This window comes from Gorilla gorilla, chromosome 19 (genome assembly GCF_029281585.2).
Source record: "Gorilla gorilla gorilla isolate KB3781 chromosome 19, NHGRI_mGorGor1-v2.1_pri, whole genome shotgun sequence".
In the NCBI taxonomy this organism is placed as follows: domain Eukaryota; kingdom Metazoa; phylum Chordata; class Mammalia; order Primates; family Hominidae; genus Gorilla; species Gorilla gorilla.
In genome coordinates, this window is record NC_073243.2 from 27,996,565 (window position 1) to 28,019,702 (window position 23,138).

The 23,138-nt window shown below is 43.3% G+C and overlaps 1 protein-coding gene across 1 annotated transcript in view; it reads left to right on the forward strand.

Moving 5' to 3' along the window:
* The window catches only part of MYOCD (myocardin), a 100,162-nt gene that overhangs the window by 47,031 nt on the left and 29,993 nt on the right, over positions 1 to 23,138 (forward strand). The window contains exons 3-5 of the mRNA XM_019013327.4: positions 2,482 to 2,537; positions 4,299 to 4,374; positions 9,826 to 9,987. Of these exons, the coding sequence (XP_018868872.2) occupies positions 2,482 to 2,537; positions 4,299 to 4,374; positions 9,826 to 9,987 (294 nt within the window). The remainder of the gene's footprint in view (positions 1 to 2,481; positions 2,538 to 4,298; positions 4,375 to 9,825; positions 9,988 to 23,138) is intronic.

The window sequence follows — 23,138 nt, forward strand, 5'->3', positions numbered from 1 at the left end:
GACCTCAAGCCAGTGGCCCATATAACACCCCTTAACCTCTGAGGAGAAGAGCATGTGGTAAAATGCAGCATGTGAACCTCTCTGGCTTTCTTCCCAAGTGCTTGCTAAATGGAGATAGTTTCTTCCACCCTGTGGCAGAAGGTTCCAGAAGACCTTTGTGCTCCTGGCATCAGAGAACTGGACCGTGTGAATCATCTCACAGGGGAGTTATTAACACCAAGAAGTGATGAATTGTAGTTCTACGAAGCTGAGATACAGGAAATACAGTGTTTCTTAGAACAATTAATAAGCTTTGCTAATAAGAATTGAACAGCCTCAGAGACGTGAGAACCCATTAAATTCCTCCTAAACCCCAAGCCCAGTTAAAACCAATTGTGTTTGGAATGTCAGCGATATCCCAAGATCTATTCATGCTATTCCTTTCAGGGAGTTTCTAGAGGAAAAGGGCATGTTATTCTTTTTAACCACTTAATAAGGCCACACGAAGATCCATTCATTTTCTGGGTTATGTAAGTAATTAAACTACACTAATATACAATACCTAACTAAATGATTACCAGGAGATGGGACAGAGGTATTGATACAGATTGTGTAGATCCACAATGGCCCGCTGGACTTCAAGCAGACTTTGTATCATAATCTGGTTGCTTAGGGGGAAAGGGAGTTGCTTTGCAGAACTCCCTCGACATAAATTCCACCTGCGATCAAACACAGGCAAAGGCAAGCCTTATTAAGGATGATGACCAGACCCAACTCAAAGAAAATGCATGCGCAACACAGGACAGCTGCACGTTAATTTATCAGAATCACTGAGTTGGGAGAAATGGGAGAAAAGGGTCATCTAAAAAGGGAGGTTTTGCAGAGAAGCTCATTTTAAGAGTAAAAAGCAGAAAGCAAAGATAACTGAAAAACAGTTTCTAGATCAATGGTATTCAAGAAGCATGTTCATTTTTTTTTCTATAAGAAGGGAAGTCTCTTAATCTTTGGTCAAAGTGAGAAGGATGCCTGTCAACTATTTTTGGCACAAGGAAGCCAGATGGGGCAATTCTGCATGTTCCTTCAGCCAACATTGTTAATGTTGGGGTGAACAGGGAGATTTATAGAGAGCGTGACCTATTAACCCCCCAGGCAGCATCCTTAAAGAGGATACTATGGCCAACTACCATTATGGTAGCCGTCATGACTACAACTATGTCTGCTTGATCTCCAGCAAACCCTGCTGAAAACTATGTTCAGATTCAGCATGGTCTTAAGGGTTGAATGAGGCACGTGCACACACACACACACACACACACACACACACACACACACACACACACCCCGATCTGGTCAGAAACCTAATTTTTGTGCTGGCCAAGATTTGGAAGAATATTTCATCACCTGCAGCTTACAGTAGACCACTGTTCTAGTAACATTGGAACTCGGGATCATGTGATTCCTCAAGTTGTCCAGACATACAATTCAGGGGAAAAAAAAATCAATGCAAGTCTGTAACTGCTAATAAGCCTCATCACTAATCATGAAAAGTGATTATTTGTGGCTCTTGATTGAGATTGTTCTAGATTAGGAAAATCAAGACAAAATGTAGAATTTTGCAAAATGATGTTCTACTTCTTTGCTCAAAGGAGTTTATTAAATCCCCACAAGAGGTGCTATGAAGGGTGATGAGGAGGAGGTCATGGGAAGAGAGTGAAGGCTGGCATTCTGTCCAGGTTGTTCACGGCTGCTGTGTGTTCTGTATGACTGACCAGTGCCTGTGTCTACTGGTTGTTAATATTTTACATATCACATCTTGAAAGAGGTTAGAGTTGTCACAGGACCTATGCTCCTAGCCCTAACTGATCCTGGGCAAGTCAGTCAATTTCTGTGGACCTCAGTTTCCCCATTCTGTTCACGGTTGGAGTTAACTTCCCTGTCTCCAAGGTTCCTTCCAGCCCTCAAAGTTTGATTCTCTGCTTCTCACTCAACACCCTTGGTTGCATGTTCCTGACCTACCAGCCACACACTTTATCCAGAGTACAGTCCCTTCCTCCAAAGCACCACCCCACCCCACAGACGCAGACCACAGTCATCCCCCGAGCCTTTTGCACTCTAGGGCAGAGCAAAGTCAAAGAGGGTGGTAGTTACCCAAGTCTACACCTCTCCCTCAAACCAGAGCGTTATTTCTGTTTTCAGTTTTCCACCACCCCTTCTATTTCCTCCGGAACTTGGAATGCCCTGCCTCCATCACTTCTCTTCTTGTTGCACATCCTGCCTCTGCTACTCCCCCTGTTTGAGGCTTCGATTCCACTTCCTCTGTCTCCTACGGCTTCAGGGCCGCGGGTGTCCTCCAGGCCTGTCCTCTCTCATTGCTTGTGGCCTGATAAAGGCAATCACCTCCCTACTGTGCATAGCTCAGCAAGCACACCAGCAAACTCTGCGATACAGACCAATGCCCTTATTAACCCAGCCTCCACTCACGTTTTTGTGTTTCTGTTTCAGCACTGAAACGTCCAGCTGAATTCCATGAGCAAAGAAAACATTTGGATAGTGACAAGGTAATTTTTGCAAATTTCTTGACCCAAGCTTAGACTATAGGTTATGAATCTCTGAATGCTAACCCTTGGTGGATGCGTGTAGAATTCCTACAACAAACACAATCAATTTGCCAGTCCCCTGCCCTCATATCACGTGGAATCTTACTCCTATTAACCGGTAACTACAGAAATAGGATCAACTATATTAGCTTTGAAACTCCTATTTTTTAGCCTTTTTAAAAAAGTCCCCAATTTTTCTAATGTTGGAAGAAATTACAGTAGGGATGCACTAGAGTCAAAAACACTTTAGAGAAGGAAGTGCAGTTGGCTTTCAAGCTGCCTTACCTGTTATTACTGTCATTTCTTAACAACAATCAGATTTTAAAAAATCCAATTCAAGGGTAAGGCATGGTTTATGCATACAGAACTCATTTGTAGCTACTTAAAGGCAAAAGGTTATTTTGCTTCTTTCCCTTCTTTTTTTGTAACATTTGAGGGTGAGATTTGGCATATATTCTGTACCTTCATAACAAATCTCTGCAACTTGAATTTGTCAATAATATATTAATAAATACTATTTAGCAAGTATCAACACTTTGAGTGAGAAGGAAAGGCAGAGTATCTGCCTGCTGGTATTTCCTTACCTGAGAGTACTAGCCTTGCAGCTTGTCTATGGGTAGAGAGGAAGAGGAGGGATCTGCAACTCTTCAAAGTAGCTCACAAGTGGCTGTGATTCCTACTACCTGGAGAATAACAAAGAACAGCAGACTCTTATCAGAACTGGAGTGATTCCCAGACCCCTCTCAGGGGGCCACTGGGAGATCCACTATAGTGAGATAAAAACCCAGAACTAGACATCAGAAACCTGGGGTCCAGTGTTGGCCCTCCCACAGCCTATAACAGCCCTACCGACAGCCCCATCAAGAAGGTAATGAGACTGGGTAAATAACCCATCTCTTCGTGCCCATCCAATTCCTGGTGGGTCTGAATCTGTAGGCTTTACATTTTCACATGTCCTAAAAGAGAAGTCAAGCGAATAACGGGAAAGAGGCATACGTTGTCATGTTATATTAGATGGATTTAGGCAATGTTTTAACTCTGGTCTTGGTTAATTTTGTGACTGTTTTCAGAGGAAATGGAGGCTGGGTGCTGTGGCTCACGGCTGTCCCAGTACTTTGGGAGGCTGAGGTGGGCAGATTGCTTGAGTCCAGGAGTTCAAGACCAGCCTAGGAAACATGGTGAAACCCTGTCTCTACTAAAAATTAAAAATTAAAGAAAAAAATTAGCTGGGTTTGGTGATGCATGCCTGTGGTCCCAGCTACTCATGGGACTAAGGCAGGAGGATCACTTGTGCCCAGGAGGTCAAGGCTGCAGTGAGCTTTGATTGTGCCACTGCATTCCAGCCTGGATGACAGAGACCCTGTCTCAAAAAAAAAAAAAAGAAAAAGAAAAAAAAAGGCAATGGAATAAGATTCATTATAATACAAACAGCCTAGTGTTCTGTTATAGTGACATGTTATTAACATGTACCAACCTGCCTGTCCCTGAAAGAGCTTTAGGTTTGTAGCCCAGATGTGGACCCAAGCTCTTCACCTTCTTATCTTATTTTCCCATCTAAAAATTACTTGAGGGGTCTTTGTAAATGTTCCTTCATCAAAATGTGGGACACCAAGGATATTTTCATGTTTCATTTATTATTTTAAAAGGTTATTTTCTCCTGTGAGATAAATTGAGTTTTTTAAAAGGTAAAACTAGGTGATTTCTCTTGTTTGGGTTCTACAGGCTAAAAATTCCCTGAAGCGCAAAGCCAGAAACAGGTGCAACAGTGCCGACTTGGTTAATATGCACATACTCCAAGGTAAGGCTGCAAGAAATCAGACACCAAGAGATGCTGCAGAATGGTGGGCCATTTTCCCAGAGTTACTTGTCTCTGTACAGTTGCTAAGCCCTCTTAAAAATCTCCCTTGCCGTTACAAAGTGGTAGTTTCAAGTAATCATCTAAGCCTTCTAGGCCACGTAGATAACCAAGTTGGGAAGCCATAAAATGGTTAAGCGGGTTAGAGACTTGGGCTCTAATCTCAGCTGTGTGATCTCCTAACTCTAAGGCCTGGGCAAATCACATAACTTCTAGGAGTGCATGGAACACGTCCAACATGTGCTGACAATTATTACTAATCTGGATCATCACTCACTTTGGAAGAGGATCACAGTTCCCTTGCTACCTCTGTATTCTCCAGGTAATTGGTTGTCCTTTGCTGATGCCTTTACCTTCTGGTGTGCAGGGAATACAATCTGAGGAAATTAGTGCTGATCAAAGTAGGCCTAGTTCTGCCTTAGGGTGCCACCTCTGTGCTGGGGTATGTGAGACAAGGCAAACAAACAACTAACTGGTCCCCATATTCTGACATCTGCATGCAGGAGGAGCGGCTTCTACTCCCGCCTCATAAGTTGCCTTCCCTGAGACAGAATCCCCGAGACCATTGGTGCCCACCCTAAAAGAGGTCCAACCCCTAATCTGACAGTTACCTATGAGATATTTGTTCCTTGAACACACACTGTATTGGGTGTCTGCTAGGAGTTGGCTGCTCTGCCAGGCCAGTGGGTTCAACGATGAATAAGACACAGGTTTGTGCCCTCAGAGGGTCTCACAGTATAACAGAGGACATGAGAATCACATTTACAATCCAGCATGAAAAGAAAGGAAATGCCTGGTGTGGTGGGTGTATGGAAGAGGATCAAAGAAAAGAGCCATCGGAATCAGAATGGACAGGGGAGGATTGAGGAAATGGGCTGGAACGTGAGGGCTGAGCCAGGTAGAAAAAGATGGAAGGGGGTCGCAGTCTGAGGGAACAGCCTGCACAAGGCCTGCATGCTATTTCTCTAGAATGTGGATTTCCTTCGACTGAACACTAGCTTAAAAGCGCATGAAAGACTCTGAAATATATCCTGGAAATTGTGAACCTTGGTTCTTTGATTGACATCATTTGTTATTTATTCTGGCTTTCCAAGACTGACCCTTTTTCAACCCTAAAGTAGGTGGGATATTTTAAGACAGAGAACTGTTTTCAGGGTAGGGAAAAGAAAGAGGCCAATGCTGAACTCAAGGGAAGGCTGTGTGGGATGGGAGGCTTTGATCTGCCTGAGGCAGCCAAAGGATGCCAGGTGTCTGGAAAACAGAGAAAAAAGTCCCTCAAAGGGAGGTGACAGAATTCTTACCTCCTTTGCAATGGTGTCTGCAAGCCTAGAAGCAGCTGCTATGTCAGCACAAAAATCACAGCTGCACAAAAATCCAAACGATGTCATTTCAAATGATATACAGACCTTTCAGGCCAGGTGTGGTGGCTCACGCCTGTAATCCCAGTACTTTGGGAGGCTGAGGCGGGCAGATCATTTGAGGTCAGGAATTCAAGACCAGCCTGGCTAACACCGTGAAACCCCATCTCTACTAAATATACAAAAACTTAGCCGGGTGTGGTGGTGGGTGCCTGTAGTCCCAGCTACTCAGGAGGCTGAAGCAGGAGAATTGCTTGAACCTGGGAGGCGGAGGTTGCAGTGAGCTGAGATCGCGCCACCGCACTCCAGCCGGGGCCACAGAGGGAGACTCTGTCTCAAAAAAAAAAAAAAAAAAAAAAAGACATACAGACTTTTCAATGATCTTGTTAACAAATAAAAATAAGTATCATGTGTGGCAAGAGTTACATGCGTTCCCATACACTGCTGGTGGGAGTGCAATTGGATCAACTTTTCAGGAGGGCAATTTGGTAACCTGTATCAAACTCCTTAAAAATGTGCCCACCCTTTAGCTCATAATATAATGTCTAGTTATAATAGCCCATAATATAATGTCTAGTATTTTATTCAAAGAAAATAATCAGACAAAGATTTATCTCACAATGATGCTTATCGTGGAATTACTTTAGATGGTGAAAAATAGTGAAATGTCTAACAATAGAGGATTGGCTGAATAAACTATGGATCAACCATACAATTTAATGCTAATACAAGAGTTATTGAGAAATTATTTTTAGGCCGGCTACAGTGGCTCACGCCTGTAATCCTAGCACTTTGGGAGGCCGAGGCGGGCGGATCACCTGAGGTCAGGAGTTTGAGACCAGCCTGGCCAACACGATGAAACCCCGTCTGTACTAAAAATACAAAAAAAAAAAAAAAAAATTAGCCGGGCGTGGTGGCACGTGCCTGTAATCCCAGCTACTCGGGAGGCTGAGGCAGGAGAATCGCTTGAACCCGGGAGGCGGAGGTTGCAGTGAGCCGAGATCGTGCCGTTGCACTCCAGCCTGGGTGACAAGAGCGAGACTGAGTCTCGAAAAAAAAAAAAAAAAAAAAATTTAGGCAGCTAGAAAGGGTAAAAGAATCCTCGGTGGAATTTTCCTTTAATAAAAAGCAGCCCCAAACCATTTCTTCTCTGACAGAAAGCAGTCTGAAATAGATATGCAAACTAGGAGCTTTTATATGTAAATGTCGGCAGCTGTACCTGGAAGCCAGGAATATTGAAAATGGCGTCTCCCGCTCTTTTCCTTGTCACCACGTTTACCAGTGTCATGGCAGCCTCCAGGTACCACATGTACAGGGATCATGGCCGCCTCCAAGTGGAGGCCGTATTTGCATAATAAAAGACTAGGGTGGGAGGGCCAGTCTTTTCACGGGCTATGTAAATGACACAACTGGTCAAACCAATCCCCTGGGACCTATGTAAATCAATCACCGCCTCTTCAAGCCTCTGTACAAAATCGATTGCTCTCTGCCACAAACCGGAAACCCTTCTTGGGCGATCCGCTTTCTCAGCATGAGGAAGGTTTTTCTCTCTCTCTTCTTTTTCTACTAAACCTTCCGCTCCTAAACCCATTCCTCGTGTGTATCCCTGTCCTGAATTCTTTCTCGACCATGACAGAGAACCAGGTATATATCCCAGACAACAGACCCGTTTCAATACCATAGAGCTACTACAAACAAGGCTTTCAAAGAGTAATTTAATGAGAAAAGGTTTACAGGACAATGTTTAGGAAAAAGAGCAAAAATCAAAACTATTTGCTGCCAAATTCTGGGAAGAAAAATTATATATTTATTATATACTTAAACTTTATTCATAGTCAGATTCTGGGAAGAAAAACATAAACCTACCAATCAATATAAATAACTAAGAAAGACACACAGGTCTTAAAAATAGGTGACACTGGCCGGGTGCGGTGGCTCACGCCTTGTAATCCCAGCACTTTGGGAGGCCGAGGCGGGCGGATCATGAGGTCAGGAGATCGAGACCATCCTGGCTAACATGGTGAAACCCCATCTCTACTAAAAATACAAACAATTAGCTGGGCGTGGTGGCGGGTGCCTGTAGTCCCAGCTACTCGGGAGGCTGAGGCAGGAGAATGGCGTGAACCCGGGAGGCAGAGCTGGCAGTGAGCCGAGATCACGCCGCTGCACTCCAGCCTGGGTGACAGAGCAAGACTCTGTCTCAAAAAAAAAAAAAAAAAAAAAAAAAAAAAAGGTGACTCTAAGTAGGGATTTTCCTGAAGCCTTCATTTTTTTTGCACACTTTTTTTTTTTAGCATTTTTCACATTTATGACAATGAGTACACAGTAATGCTATAATCAAAAAACATATGAAATGTTATTTCTTCCATCATTACGGTCTTGAATTAAAATAACAGGGTGTGAACTGCACCAACCCCCAGTTCAATTGCATGTCTCTGGTGCCTCCCATGGGGTCCTCTTTTGTCAACAGAAATTGGGAATTAGCTTCTTGGAGCATAAAAGATCTGCTAGATACAAAATGACTCCTGCTGCCCAGGAATTTCTTGCCCAGTTCCAGAAGCAACAAGATGAAGGGTTTGTCCTTGTAACTGCTAGAGGCAGTCAAAGCGAAAGAGATCTATAAGAACAGGAAGAGTTAGGAAAGCCTTATGCTGGGACCCAAAAGTACGATGTTGGTAGTGGGGAGTGGGGAAGAAGTTCAAGGTGGGGAAAGGAGATAAGCCAAGGTGCAAAGGTGAATGCAGCAAGACACAGAGGACAGAAGGATAAGGACCAGGCTCTCTGGAATGGTAGATTTGGGCTGGAGAGCCACAGTTCATGACAGGAGGTAGATTAAATTTGTAGCAGTCTTGAAAAACTGGACTGAGAGATGTGGATGGTGGGAAGCATCTTGTATGGAGGCACCAGAAGAAAAGAGGGCTTTCTGAAGATCAGTCCTGAGTTGGTACACAGGATGAGTCAGAAAGATGGCTGAGGCAGAGAGCCAGCAAGCTGCCCTTGCAAGGAACTGTAAGGGGTGCTTTGGAGAGGATGTGGGCTTTGGTATGCCCATTCTTTGGTTTGGAGTATGGACATTCCCTCCATTGAATGTGAAATGCTTTGAAGAGGCAGCTTCCACAGCCAAGCCTGTGGCAACCAATAAGACATCCCTAGACTTCTTCTGTATGGAGAGTTCTAGATCAGTGCCAGACACAGGGTCTGGGATTAGCAGGTTGATAATAATAAAATAATGGGGCTAAGGGACTTGTCTGTAAATATCTCACTTTCTAGATTTATGAAGTTGAGAGTGAAGGTGCAAACTCTTATAGAATCTTAACTTACAGTTCTCCATGACAGCAATAAGTTGGCTGGATTCTCTTCTGAGTTCTTCCACAGAAATAAGTCAGGGCCCAACCTAAAAAGGAAGTTTGGTGTCAGCTGTATCGAAGTGGATTTAAGGCTCTGTACGTGACCTTTCACACCCTCCAAATGATGAGAAACTGCCTGTGGATGAATTCAACTTTTAAAAATCCCTCTGTTTAATTAAATAACTGTTTCAATGGAATTTTTTTTCTTTCGCAACTGACCTGGACATTTGACTCAGTCGGTCACAGCATTGACTAGTCCAAAATCCTTTAAAAGTCATACTAGTACTACTAATTATAACAACAGATAACATTTACTGCAGGCCTAGCCTGTGCCAGTCGCTATGCAGACCAAATGTGCATCCAAGTGCCATAGCTTAGGGTTAGGCAAACAATACAGGCCCTGCAGACTGGTTGCTTACAAAATCTCCAAATTGTACATTTTTTCACAAATCCTCGCAAAGCAAGCTTCTCTAACTTTTCCATGTGCCTCTCGATTTGCCTTTATTTGGAAGTGTCTAGGCTTTGGTGCTAATCCCTGTAAAGTGATGATGATTGCATCGAAAAATTATTAGGATGGTAGAGCACAATGTGACACAATCTTTTGTAACCACAAGCCAAAAAACAAAAAAGAGAGACAGAGAGAGAGACATCAAATTCTAGAACTGATCCTTTTCATTTCAACCCTTTAGCTTCCACTGCAGAGAGGTCCATTCCAACTGCTCAGATGAAGCTGAAAAGAGCCCGACTCGCCGATGATCTCAATGAAAAAATTGCTCTACGACCAGGGCCACTGGAGCTGGTGGAAAAAAACATTCTTCCTGTGGATTCTGCTGTGAAAGAGGCCATAAAAGGTAGTTAGAACAAATGGCATGTGTCTCCTTGGTGCTATTGAGATCTGAGGGCAGCCCGGAGCTCTGACATACTAGGATCTTTGGGGATGAGGGCCTCTCACCAGATAAGAGCCATACCATGGGTTGTTAGTCCAGTTAGTTCTCCATAACCAGGGATCCTGGGCATTTGTTGCAATCCCCATTCTTGTACACCCCAAGGCCAAGTCAACACAGGGTAATTTTGCTCTAGTCAGGCAAGTTGAGAACCTGACCAGGCGTAATCCTCAAAACATCTCCCCTATAAGACATCCATTACTTAGGAGTCACAGTCATGGTCCTGTTTAGCTTTCCTTGTTTAAAGAGAGGTAGACTGTGTCAGCGGAAAGAGCACTGGCCCCAGACTAGAAAACCCGGACCCTAGATCCAGTTGCCCAAGTCACTTCACCTTGAGATGGAGGTGACAGTACTCACCCTATCCAGCTCACAGGCTCCTGGGAGTGAAATTCATGGTAAACAGTACATGTAAAAACTCTGACAGCTCTCACTTGCTCCACGAAGTCAAAGGACAAATACTCAAAAAGGAGACACAAATACTGATTCTGTTATAAACTGTATAAAATCGTTTTGTAGACTTTTTGAACAACTGATACTAGGTGGACCCAAACAGCCTGCCAGTACTGAATTCACTCATAGAGGCTTTGGGGTGGAACCCAGGAAAACTATGGTAACAGGGAGAAAGGGGAGCTTAATGCTCCTGCAGACACACTTAGCTTTCTCCAGCTATGCCGCAATCCGCTCTGAGAACTATTGGTAGATATTAATAAGCAATGTATATTTAAATGTTTTGACACATTGTCAAAAAGTATGTGTAAGGGCATTTTATCCAAAACTAAGTTTATTATAAAACTTGTCATCAAGTTTATTCACATTCTAAAATCTTGCTCTCACCCTGCAATTCAGAGGCCACATGAATTTTGCCTTTGGAACTGGTAAATATGAAAATATCAACTCCAGGAGAGGCAATATACTCGTCTGTCGGTGCCTACTTAAATATCCCACTGTGATTTTCTCTCTCATCTACTCTCTCCCTCCCCACTAAATATCTGGGGCCTTTGAACTTGGCCTTGAGTATTCAAGAGTGCACTGCCACCATGTTTACTCTGATAAGCTCTTGGGCAGGTAAAAATCTCCATCAGGCATCTCTTATTGTTTCTGAAAACATTCTGTTCTGTGCCTGTAAATTTATTTATTTATTTTTCTTTTGTTGAGCGCATGGTGGCATGTAAATTTAAGATTTATTTTTACATGATAGGAAAAAGGTCTCCTTTCAATTTGCATTCTTTGGTTTCTAGTAGATTATATTTTTCCTTGTGATTATGTATCGTTGGCAATACATGACTTTTTCTCTTCTTTCTAGCTGAGCATGTTCTCACTTTACTGCTTTGTGTATGCTATTTATATAGGGAAAAAATGCTAATCCTCCATCTGTCACAGGTATCTCACATCCTTTTACCAGTTTGTCCTTCACTTTTTTTTTTATATAGTCAATTTTACCTATAGCAGTTCCTAATTAATCTATAGTCAAATCTGCTCATCTTTTTCATTATATTTTCTGAATTCATTTTTATTGAAAATATTTCCTAACTTAAAAATATAGAGTTTATTCACCTAGATTGCCTTGTAATGTCTATATACTTTTATTTTTACATTTAAATCCTTAGTGTGTCTGAAACTATTTAAGTGGTTGGTTTAAGAGAGAGGTCTAATTTTTTTGTTTATGACAATTTTATGATCTATTTTACAATTTGTATTAGTATCTGTCTTCACAAGTTTCTTTACATTTGTCTGATTTTTCTAATGTTTCATGGCTACTCTTGCAAGTATATTTTAAGTGAAAATTAGAATCAATTTTTTGTGTCAACTTCAATTCTATTGCAATTTTGTTTAGGATTGCACTGAATTTATATGTTAATTTATGGTGAATTCATATGTTTAAAATATATAATTTTATAAATTCTTCCATAGTATCTATCTCCACTTATTCAAGTCTTTTTTTTCTTTCCCTTTGCAAAGTTTGTTGTTTTTAAGTAAAGTCATATTGATTATTGCTGATATATGGGAAACCTATTAATTGCGCACATTTATTTTATAACTGGGCAGTGTCAAAGATCTTAATAGTTCCAATAGTTTCTCAGTTTATCTTAAGTTGTCCAGGTCTAAGGGAATGGAAATTTGTTTTCTGCTTCATTTTTATTTTCTGCCTTGGTTCACTGGCTGGTACTTGAAAGACAACATGATTAGCATATTATAGAATTAATATATTTTCTAAAAATCTATGTAGTATATTAATAAAATAAATTACATGTAATGTTTATGTATTTTATTTATGAATATAGTATATATTATTTATGCATTATACACTTTATATAAATTATATATTATAAAGTATACTATACTATATTACACAAACCAAATAATATATATCTTATATAAAATATCTATATCATATAGATGTTTATCTTATATATAAAACTATATGTATGAATTATATAAAGCACATGTTTATATTATACGATAATATGTTAATATATAATTTAATAATTATTGATATATTACATAGTGGAATACTATTATTATTGATACCTTGTCAGTGCCTCAAAAGTAATATTATATTATATGTATTATATTATATTAGTGTTGCTGTATGTTTTATATTATGTTATAATGTCTTATATTGATGATTACATACATTTTTGTTTTGTTTCTCTCTTACATGGGGATTTTTCTAGTCACTCACATCTGTATATGATGTAGCCTTTGGTATAGGATAGATATTCTAAGGAAGTATTTCTCTATTCCTATCCCACTAAGAGTAGTTTGCAAGATAGATGTTGAGTTTTTTTAAACGCTTTTAAAGCATATCAAAAGATGTGAGGTGGCTTTTCTTCTTTGACCAAGTAATGTGATATTGCTACCTTTCCTAATCTTACTTGAATTTCTAGGGGAAAACAATCTGTCATAAATTTGGTTCTAGAAATTGCTAGTATTTTATTTGGGATTTTGCATCTATTTCATTATTAGTTGGGATAACGCTGGCTGGGGAACAAACCACAAAACTTCAACAGCTTAACAAAAAAGGTGTATTTCTTGCTTAGAAAGAGTTCAGAGAGGCTTTTCCTCCATGAAAAGCCTCCTTCAGTCTTGTTGTGCCATCATTCCCTACAGCGAGGGTGGCACTTTTTCTTAAGGGAGCAGATAATAAATACTTGAGACTGCCCCTGTCACTACTCAACTCTGATGTTGTAGCAGGAAGGTTGCCATGGGCAGTAAGTAAACAAATAGGCATGACTATGTTCCAATAAAACTTTATTTACAAAAACAGGCTGCAGGCACACAGGCCTTAGTTTGCCAATCTCTGCCCTAGAGCTTTGTCATTCTCTGAATGTATCCAGCAAAGGGGGAAGAAAAGATGAGAAGTTTCATCCACTTATTAAAAAAAATCTCAACCTGGAAATGAACACATCACTTCCACTCACATTCCATTGTGAGAACAGTACAAATGGCTGAGAAAGGTATTCTCTGGCTGAACAGCCATTTCCAGCACTGCCTCTATATTATGGAAGGGGGATCCTGGTTTTTGATAAGTAGCTAGTCCTGTCTGCCACAATATTCATAAATGATGCTGGTCTATGTTGTTGTTTTTTATTTTTCAGATTTAAATGTCAAATCTACACATACTTCACAAAATAGTTTATGATTACCTTTTCATATTTTTTCATGTTCTGGAAGCACTTAAATATGATCATAATGATTGGTTGCTTTAAAACTTTGCTTACTAAAATCATAGGAAACCAAGGAAATTAAGAAACCAGTGCCTTTTCCAAGAGTAGTTCTTTGAGTTTTTTTCAATTTTGTCCATGATTATTTGTCCACTCAAATTTTCTTCTTAATTTGTACAACTTACCTATTACTAAGAATTCTCACTCCCCTCCTGAATTTTAAAGTTATTGGCCTCAAGTAGTAGACAGTATTGGCTCCCAGTTGTTCTAAGTTTCTCTGAAGAATCATGAGCGCCCAGTGGAGGAAGGTAGTTGCGGGGAATTAGGATGTATAAAAAGAGAAGAGGTCTAAAATGAGGCTCCCATGCAGTAGTATTTAACATAGAAGCAGGGAATCTGTGACTAATAAACAAAAGGAATGGCTAGAGAAAGAGGCAGAAGATACAGGGTGACTTAATCCAAGAAAAATCCAAAAGTGGACAGCAGTAGTGGGCAATTGAGCACCTGTTACTCATCTACGCATCAGCCTCTTTAGCAATGACCCTTTAAATGTGCCTGAGTTTTTAGGGGAAAGGTGAACAGGAATATCATAAAGACAGAGGGAGTTGCTTAGAGACAGCTACAGAGAGCGCATTTAGAGACAGCTATAGAGACAGCTATAGTCCTTCCAATGGCGAAGGTGACCCAGCTCACTATTCTGTATGTCACTTCTTGTGATCATATCTTCTCCCTTGGTTGTGGTTGCACTGTGTATCATTCTTCCAGCCTCTGTGTATTTTCCCTCCCCTGTCCACGTGCCTTTCCAGATGTGTTTACATTTTCCAGCTCTCTCTGCAGCTGTTTCTGAGTTTCTGCCAAGCTCTGAGAGGATCATTTACTCATTGTCTCCCTCCCTCCAAACTTCATTAAGGACCAACAATTCTCCAACCTGCAATAGAAACTCTAGAATCTAGAACGTCTCCCAACACAGGGAAGGACATTTTTGACAGAGGACTGTCCCTACCCTGGGATTTTCCTTCTTACTCCCAGACATCATCCCTCTTGCAGTCAGCTGGATGAAAGCACCACGTCTCTTCCCCTCTCCTCTTGAGTACCAGTTTCTGATCCCACTCCCAGCCTGCAAGTTGACTTTCTGAATTCATAGAGTCTTACAGTTTCCAGGTGGAGGGAAAAAAACAGGTTCATCGCCCTAAAATGACATTCTGTAGGGTAATAGGGGACTTGGTCCTCCTCGGGGCTGTATCTGAGAGCATGCACCTCATTGCCTATTTCCCCTTCGTAGAAAACCACTTATCAGGCCAGAACACTGAATACCAAAAGCATTGTGTTACATGAAAGCGATGATTCATGAGAACAGAAATGATATCCTGGAGTTTAGCATGGTCTTGCTCAGTTTATGAGTGGTAATTATTACTGAAATATCCCTCTGTGTTGAGACCCCTACAGGCTTACTTCTAGCTTGTTAATTCTCTCGCTGGTCATCAGAGCATTTTCTTCACTTAACGTGAACATCCCTTAGCTCCCACGAAAGTCGTATATTGTCCAGATGTCTGACTCCTGGCTTGAGTAAAACAGAACCCAGGCTGGCCTTCCCAGCTTTACCAACAGTAGAAGGGCCCAGGTTTTCAGCTCCAAAAGACAAGCATCTTCTCCTAAAGTGTTCTCACCTTTTCATGGGACTGGGCCAGTCTTCCCACCTGAGTCAGTTTTTTTTGTTGTTTTTTTTTAAGACAGAGTTTTGCTCTTGTTGCCCAGGCTGGAGTGCAATGGCATGATTTCAGCTCACCGCAACCTCTGCCTCCCGGGTTCAAGTGATTCTCCTGCCTCAGCCTCCCAAGTAGCTGGAATTACAGGCATCCGCCACCATGCCCAGCTAATTTTATATTTTTAGTAGAGATGGGGTTTCTCCACATTGGTCAGGCTTGTCTTGAACTCCCCACCTCAGGTGATCCACCCGCCTTGGCCTCCCAAAGTGCTGAGATTACAGGCGTGAGCCACCGTGCCCAGCCAGTCTTTTTAAAAAAAGAACCCGTGATTTAGAATATATAGCCCCATTGTCAAACCTAAATTTGTTCTTTTTATCACCATGACCGTTTCATGTAGAAAGCAATAATTCAGCCCCTCCAGGGCTGGTCCAGAAGTCACCCATTTCTATCACTTACATTTATAAAAGATCCTGTGCCAGTCACTGCTCACCAGTGTGCCCCACGCTTAGACTTCATAACAAAACCCTCCTATTCACTAAGAATCTAGTCGTTCTTCAGAGACGCCAAAAGTCTTCACCCTCTCTGATCGTTCATTTTGAAGGCAGCTAGATAATAACCATGGCCCTGAGTGAGATGGTAGGGCTGTTTGCTTTGGCATAAAAAAGAACATTTTGCTTTGGCATAACTTTCTCATGAACAAAATCTATCATTCCATCATGAGAAATAATTTCCAAAGAGTAAACCACCCTTGGGGTAAAGAAACACACTGAGGCATACGTGACAAATACTTTGCTGAGGATGGTTCTGGGAAAGAGTTGGGCAAGACAATCAGGGAGCTGGGAGTGTTGGGGCGTGTGGGAGTGGCAGGAGGAAAGGGTGAGCACTGAGAGAGAAAGGAAGTGCCTGGAATCTGCCTCTGCCGCCCTGTGAAGTAAGGGCTTTGCCTCTGTGGAAGCCATCTCAGGCATCATTGAGAGGTGGGCAGGGCATGCCCAGGTGGGAGCTGAAGTTGGAGAGAGGCCTCTAGAAATCTGAGGGCAGCTTGAGGCTCTGGGAGGGGCTGAGGAGCATCCTGTAAAAGAGAAAAGGGAGACAGGATAAAGCACTTTTTTTTTTTTTTTTGAGATGGAGTTTTTGCTCTTGTTGCCCAGGCTGGAGTGCAATGGCGCGATCTCTGCTCACTGCAACCTCCCAGGTTCAAACAATTCTCCTGCCTCAGCCTTCCAAGTAGCTGGGATTACAGGTGCGTGGCACCACACCCGGCTAATTTTTGTATTTTTAGTAGAGACGGAGTTTCACCATGTTGGCCAGGCTGGTCTCGAACTCCTGACCTCGTGATCTGCCCGCCTTGCCTAATGTTATTTTTCATCCCTAGAGGATTCACCTCAAGAGCAATGCAGGGCAGGTATTTACATAGGTTAACTGCTTTTCCTGACTTGTGTGGCCCTAGGATCAGGTGTATCAAAAGACATGAAGATCATCCTGGGCAGCATAGTGACACCTCATCTTTACAAAAAAATTTAAAATTAGCCAGGCATACTGGTGCATGCCTGTAGTCCTAGTTACTCGGGAGGCTGAGGCAGGAGGATCACTTGAACCCAGGAGTTTGAGGCTGCAGTAAGCTGTGATCAAACCACTGCACACCAGCCTGGGTGACAGAGTGAGACCCTATCTCTCAAGGAAAAAAAAGGCCAGGGGTGGTGGCTCATGCCTGCAATCCCAGCACTTTGGGAGGCTGAGGGGGGGGGGGGGGTGGATCACCTGGGATCAGAAGTTCGAGACCAACCTGACCAACGTGGAGAAACCCCATCTCTACTAAAAATACAAAATTAGCTGGGCATGGTGACAGGCATCTGTAATCCCAGCTACTTGGGAGGCTGAGGCAGGAGAATCGCTTGAACCTGGGAGGTGGAAGTTGCAGTGAGCCAAGATCGCGCCATTGCACTCCAGCTTGGGCGATGAGTGAAACTCCATCTCAAAAAAAAAAAAAAGACATAAGGCAAATTTCTAAAGTGCCAGGGATCTGAGTAAAAAAAATTAGTCATTCCAACATCTACCTATTATGCTATTTCCATAATAAAAGCATCTGATCCCCTTCCAGAGCAGTGAGTTCTGACTTTGGTTAGATAGTCCAATCAGTCTGTAGACTATGACATGCTAAATCTATGCAAATGTCTTTAGGCAACAGCTACACTGAAACTATAGCTACCTTTCTGTGTACGACTTTCTCCCTTAGGACACAAATTTTGCTTCAGTCTCTTCCAGGATGTCAGGAGGTAGTCGGTCCATGATTTAAAATAGCTTCTATTGCAGTGGACCGGGCCAGCTCACAGGTTGATAAGGAAGGAGGCGCATTTTCACATTCCACTTCATGGTTTCCTGCCCTTGGTGTGGGTCCTCACAGAAAGGTAACTAGGACTCCAATTATCTTGCTTTAATCTTGGCATTTTAAATGTTTATGCAAAGAAAGTACAACTGACTCATTCATCTGATCACTTCCAAGAGGGAGAGGAAAGGCTCCGAGTCACCAGCCCAAGATCCCCAAGGGGCCAGTGCCCAGAGCCAGTCCTGCGAGCATAGCCAGAGGATGATGTCAGGGCTTCCCAAAGCAGGTCCTTGTCATCACACCCCTGACGCGTCTGCAGGGACAATAGCCAGCACACCGCTCTCCATCAGCTCCCAGCCAGCCTCATGCTGGGGAAGATTGGAGCGGAGGCCCAGGGTCACACCAGCCAGGAGACTTGGTCATTCCAGAGGCAGTCAGATAAGGTGACCTTTGTCCCTCTCTGCATGGGCTTGGCTTGAACCAGGAAGGAGAGAGAGTGGCATGCCAGCCTTTCCACCCACACTCCTCCTACTCTGAGGAAGGTCCGCCTTTGCTTTCCCAGAAGGAACCTCTCAGGACCAACCAGTTTTTCTGGTTCTGGAGTTGTGCTGACCTTTGCAAAGCTGACCAGAGGATAAACTGCCTCCTGGGTGGTCTGTTTATTTTTGATGATGTTAAACTTGAGACAAACAGATGCTCCTACCAAAAACAATAGCAACAATAACAGCAAGAAATTATTAATCACTTACACGTCAGGAACTGGGCCCAGTGCTTTCCATATGTTGTTACCTAATCCTCGAAACCCTGAAAGCTAGCTATTATGATGATGATTCCCATTTTATAGATGGGGAAACTGAGGCTCAGAGAGGTCAAATAACTTGCCAACTGTCACGCTATCCCTGAACTGGTAGAACCAAAAAGCAAACTCAAATGCGTCTGACTCCAGAACCCAGGGCCTTGTGGGCCACACCGAACACCACAGAAGGTGTTCATGCCAAAAGGAAGCCACTGCTATGTACTTACAGGAGCCCCTCCACTGCTAAGGTTTTTCCCATCAACAGCGACGAGCTAAGTCTATAGCTGTGTGTGGGCTCCCTGCCCTTTCCCTCATCTTCCCTGGCAGTGGCAAATCTAAACCAGTCACTTGTAGCCCTGAAAGAGTGGTGATTGACAGGGGCCCCCATAGTGAGATCTTGTGGCCTGGACAGCGACCAGTGGTCCTCAGTGCAGCTGTCAGTATGTTCTAACTTGGCACATTGTGCTTTTTAGATACCGGAGAGGAGTCATATTTGGGGCCTTGGCACTCATCCTGGTTGTTTACGCAGGTGTAAACCCGTACTCGGGATGTAGTTCCATGCACTCATGGTTTCCTCATTTCATTGACTTAAGCAAGGGAGACTCCTACAAGCAATGTCTCTCCAGGGGTTGGCTCCTAAAATAGCCCTCTCCCCTGGCTGAAAGCACTTCTTTGTCATCCTCCCCAACCCAAGCATGCTAATGGCCACTCTATCATTTCTCGTCCACGCGCCCCATCCTTTCATTGTCAGACGCGCCCCTCTCCCTTTCTGCTGTCCTGTCCACCGCTGACAGTCACTTCAGGCTCCATTCAATCCCACCTCCTCCGGGAGGCTTCTTGGACAACTTCGCATCGCTGTCTCCTCTCTGTAACCACCACCAGCACTCACCAGGCAGTCTGGCCCGTGACAGATTCTCTGATTGTGTCCCATCCAGATACAAGGATCTCCTTTCTCATGGTTTTCTGTCTCTTCTCTTAGCCATATCTTATCTGATCACACCTCAGCTTGTCTCTGCTTCTCTTAAAAAGGGAAGGCTGGAGTTAAACGCAACAACTTAGGAATGCTCCGTCCAGCCCTGGGGAAAGGGGGATTGATTACCTACACCTTTATTCCAGATACTCAACTTCTAGACTTTTCGACATCATTCTTGTGCTTCGACTTGGGGTCACCAAATGCCAGGTGTCGGAGTGGAAAGGGCTGATTCACTGGTAGTAACTTCAGGGCTCCAACAATCTTTCCACCCCTTTACTGAGGCAAGTCCAAATTAAATTCATTGGGACTCTCCCTTCCCAGAATCTCCTGCCTTCTTTGTTCCTCAAAAGCAAGACGTCACAGTCAGTCCCTCAGATCTCAAAAATTCAGCTATTTTGTGGAATTCTGGAGACACCCTTAGCATATGACCTATGTATACAAAGTAGGCTGGGCGCGGTGACTCACGCCTGTAATCCCAGCACTTTGGGAGGCTACAGCAGGTGGATCACGAGGTCAGGAGATCGAAACCATCCTGGCTAACACAGTGAAACCCTGTCTCTACTAAAAATACAAAAAATTAGCCAGATGTGGTGGCGGGTGCCTGTAGTACCAGCTACTTGGGAGGTCGAGACAGGAGAATTACTTGAACCCGGGAGGTGGAGGTTGCAGTGAGTCGAGATTGTGCCACTGCACTCCAGCCTGGGCAACAGAGCAAGACTCCATCTCAAAAAAAAAAAAAAAACAAAAAGTAGAGATGTTGGTCATTTTCTGTGTTACCCCTGCCCTACCTATCCCCCAATCAACCAGGCAGGTTGATGATGTACCATAAACCACACAATGGCTTCACCTGCTGACTTCCAGGAAGGATGACTAATTCTGCCACCCCCTCTACCAGGTGAGTCTGAGATTCCAACGGCTGATACTGTGGTCCTAGTTCAGTCTCAAAATAACTGGGTAGACCTGACCTTACAATGTGTTCATTTATTAAAAAGAAATGAGAAGGCTGGGTGCAGTGGCTCACGCCTGTAATCCCAGCACTTTGGGAGGCCGAGGTGGGTGGATCACCTGAGGTCAGGAGTTCAAGACCAGCCTGGCTAACATGGTGAAACCCTGTCTCCACAAAAATACAAAAATTAGCTGGGCATGGTGGCGCATGCCTGTAGTCCCAGCTACTTGGGAGGCTGAGGCCAGAGAATCACTTAAACCTCGGAGGGGGAGGTTTCAGTGAGTTGAGATCATGTCACTGCACTCCAGCCTGGGTGACAGAGCAAGACTCCGTCTCAAAAAAAAAAAAAAAAAAAAAAAAAAAAAAAAAGAAAGAAATGAGAAAATGTGCCCCCTTCCTGAACTATTATGAAGTCTAACAAAGTTGGCTGTTTTTGCTATTGCTGCCACTGCTAGGTAAACTACTCAGCCACCTGCTATTTTTATTATTTGCTCTCTCTCTACTTGAAACAATGAAATTAGGGTTTTGGGGTCATAAGAGGAGAAACCACCCTCTCTCCCCTTCTCTTAACATTTCCACCCATGTTAGAATATGTAGAAGATTTTGCAATTTGGTTAATTTCCTCTAATTTTTACACATCTGGGAGGTGATACCCTGTGTGGAGAGAGGAGGAGTCTTTGTCATGAGAAGTATCAGATCAGAGAAGGTCCACATGCATTTAGACTGAAGGAAGTGGGCAGGGGAGGTGACATCACAAAGCTCTCAGACCGAGGGTCCTGCTGGGCAGAGAAGACTGGCTGCCCTGAGAGGCTGACAAAATCACATGCAGGGTCTCTGAGAGTGTGAATGGCACTGGCCCGGGGCACGTGCCATGTGGATCCCAAGAAAATGCAGTGACTTCTGGAGTGCGGAACACTTAACCCCCTAGCCCCCATCCACCCACCTACCTACTGCCTGCCTACCTGGCCCTCAGTAATACACATGATCCTTTTTTTTTTTTTTTTTTTTGAGAGACAGTCTTGTTCTGTCGCCCGGGCTAGAGTTCAATGGTGTGATCTCTGCTGACTGCAGCCACTGCCTCCTGGGTTCAAGCGATTCTCCTGCCTCAGCCTCCCGAGTAGCTGGGATTACAGGTGCTCGCCACCATGTCCGGCTAATTTTTGTATTTTTAGTAGAGACGGGGTTTCACCATGTTGGCCAGGCTGGTCTCGAATTCCTGACCTCATGATCCACCTGCCTCGGCCTCCCAAAGTGCTGGGATTACAGGCATGAGCCACCGTGCCCAGCCACATTAGGCATTTTTCTAAGGTATGAATTTCTATGATGAACATGTATTACTTTTATATTCGTGGTAAAGCGATAATGACTTTTATAAATAACCCGTGGAGCAGAAATGCTCAGCCCCAAACCCTTCCCAGTTAGTGGGCCGCCCCATGGGCCTGTGACTGGAGTTTCCCCCTGCCCTGTCCTTGCACGGCCTCCTTCCTGATGTGACACTTGGATGCCTGTGAGAGGGCCTGTGACAGATGCCAGCAGTGGTGGCGATGACAAGCCCAAAGCCACATTTGTTCCATTACTTCCAGCTCCTCGTTGCCTTTGCAATCCCTGCGGTGAGAGCTCCTTTCTCTTATCTGCACAAGGCAAGAGTCAAAAGTTCTTGTCAGTGTGATTGCAGAATATCAGACTGGAAAACTTCCTGATAATACCTAAATTCCTTTAGCAGAGCAGTCCCTGGACTCGGGTCAGGAGAGCTATGTGGCTTCAGCACATTGTGTACTGTGCAGCTGGATAATAAACCAGATGAAATTTGGCAAATAAAAACGTAAGGGACATATAAGGATGTCATTCTAATCCCATCTGGTGCGATAACCCCTCTCCCACACCAATTTGTCTGTTCTCTTAGCAAAACCATGCAGGCAGCTGAGGAAGAGTCTCTGCTTGTGTGAGCCATTGAGGAATTCCAAAATAGACACAAAGATATGAGGAATACAAAGAAATGCCAAATAATAAAAAATGAGGATCAAGCTGAGGTTTCTGAGACACATTTATGGCTTTTGTAAACAGTCATGCATTCGTTGAATGGCTCTTTGGGATGCACTGGTGACATTAGCTAATTCTGACATTTAGGAATTTAAACTTAGTAGCTGTCCTAGCTTATCCTTATTAACAAAGTTTGCTAAACATTGTGTGCTGTGCGCCCTGCTTTATGTTTGAAGATGATGCAAATGGCAGGCTGTCATCTCGATTCCATCTCTCATCGTAAAACCCGAGGGACACGGGCGCATGCTCCCGCCACGTTTTCCTCTGGCCTCATTCTGCACCCAGCATTCCCTGTTCTTTCCTTTACCTTCCCCAGTTTAGTTTCAAAAACATATGGGTTCCCAAAGAAAACAGGAAGAAATGCAGAAAGGTGAAAATAAAGTTTAACAAATGATGATAGACCTTTGATAGAGCACTCTTTCCTCCACGCCAAACAAACCGCTTTTTATAAACCAAATAATTTAAAGTGTAGCTTCACTCTTACCTAAACTTAAAACAAACTGGAGAGAGGGAGGTGTACTTTTAATGGAAATGACACATCGAAGCATTTCCAAAAATGCCCTTTGATGCTCCTAAGCCACTGACCAAGTTCCTGGATTTCACCCC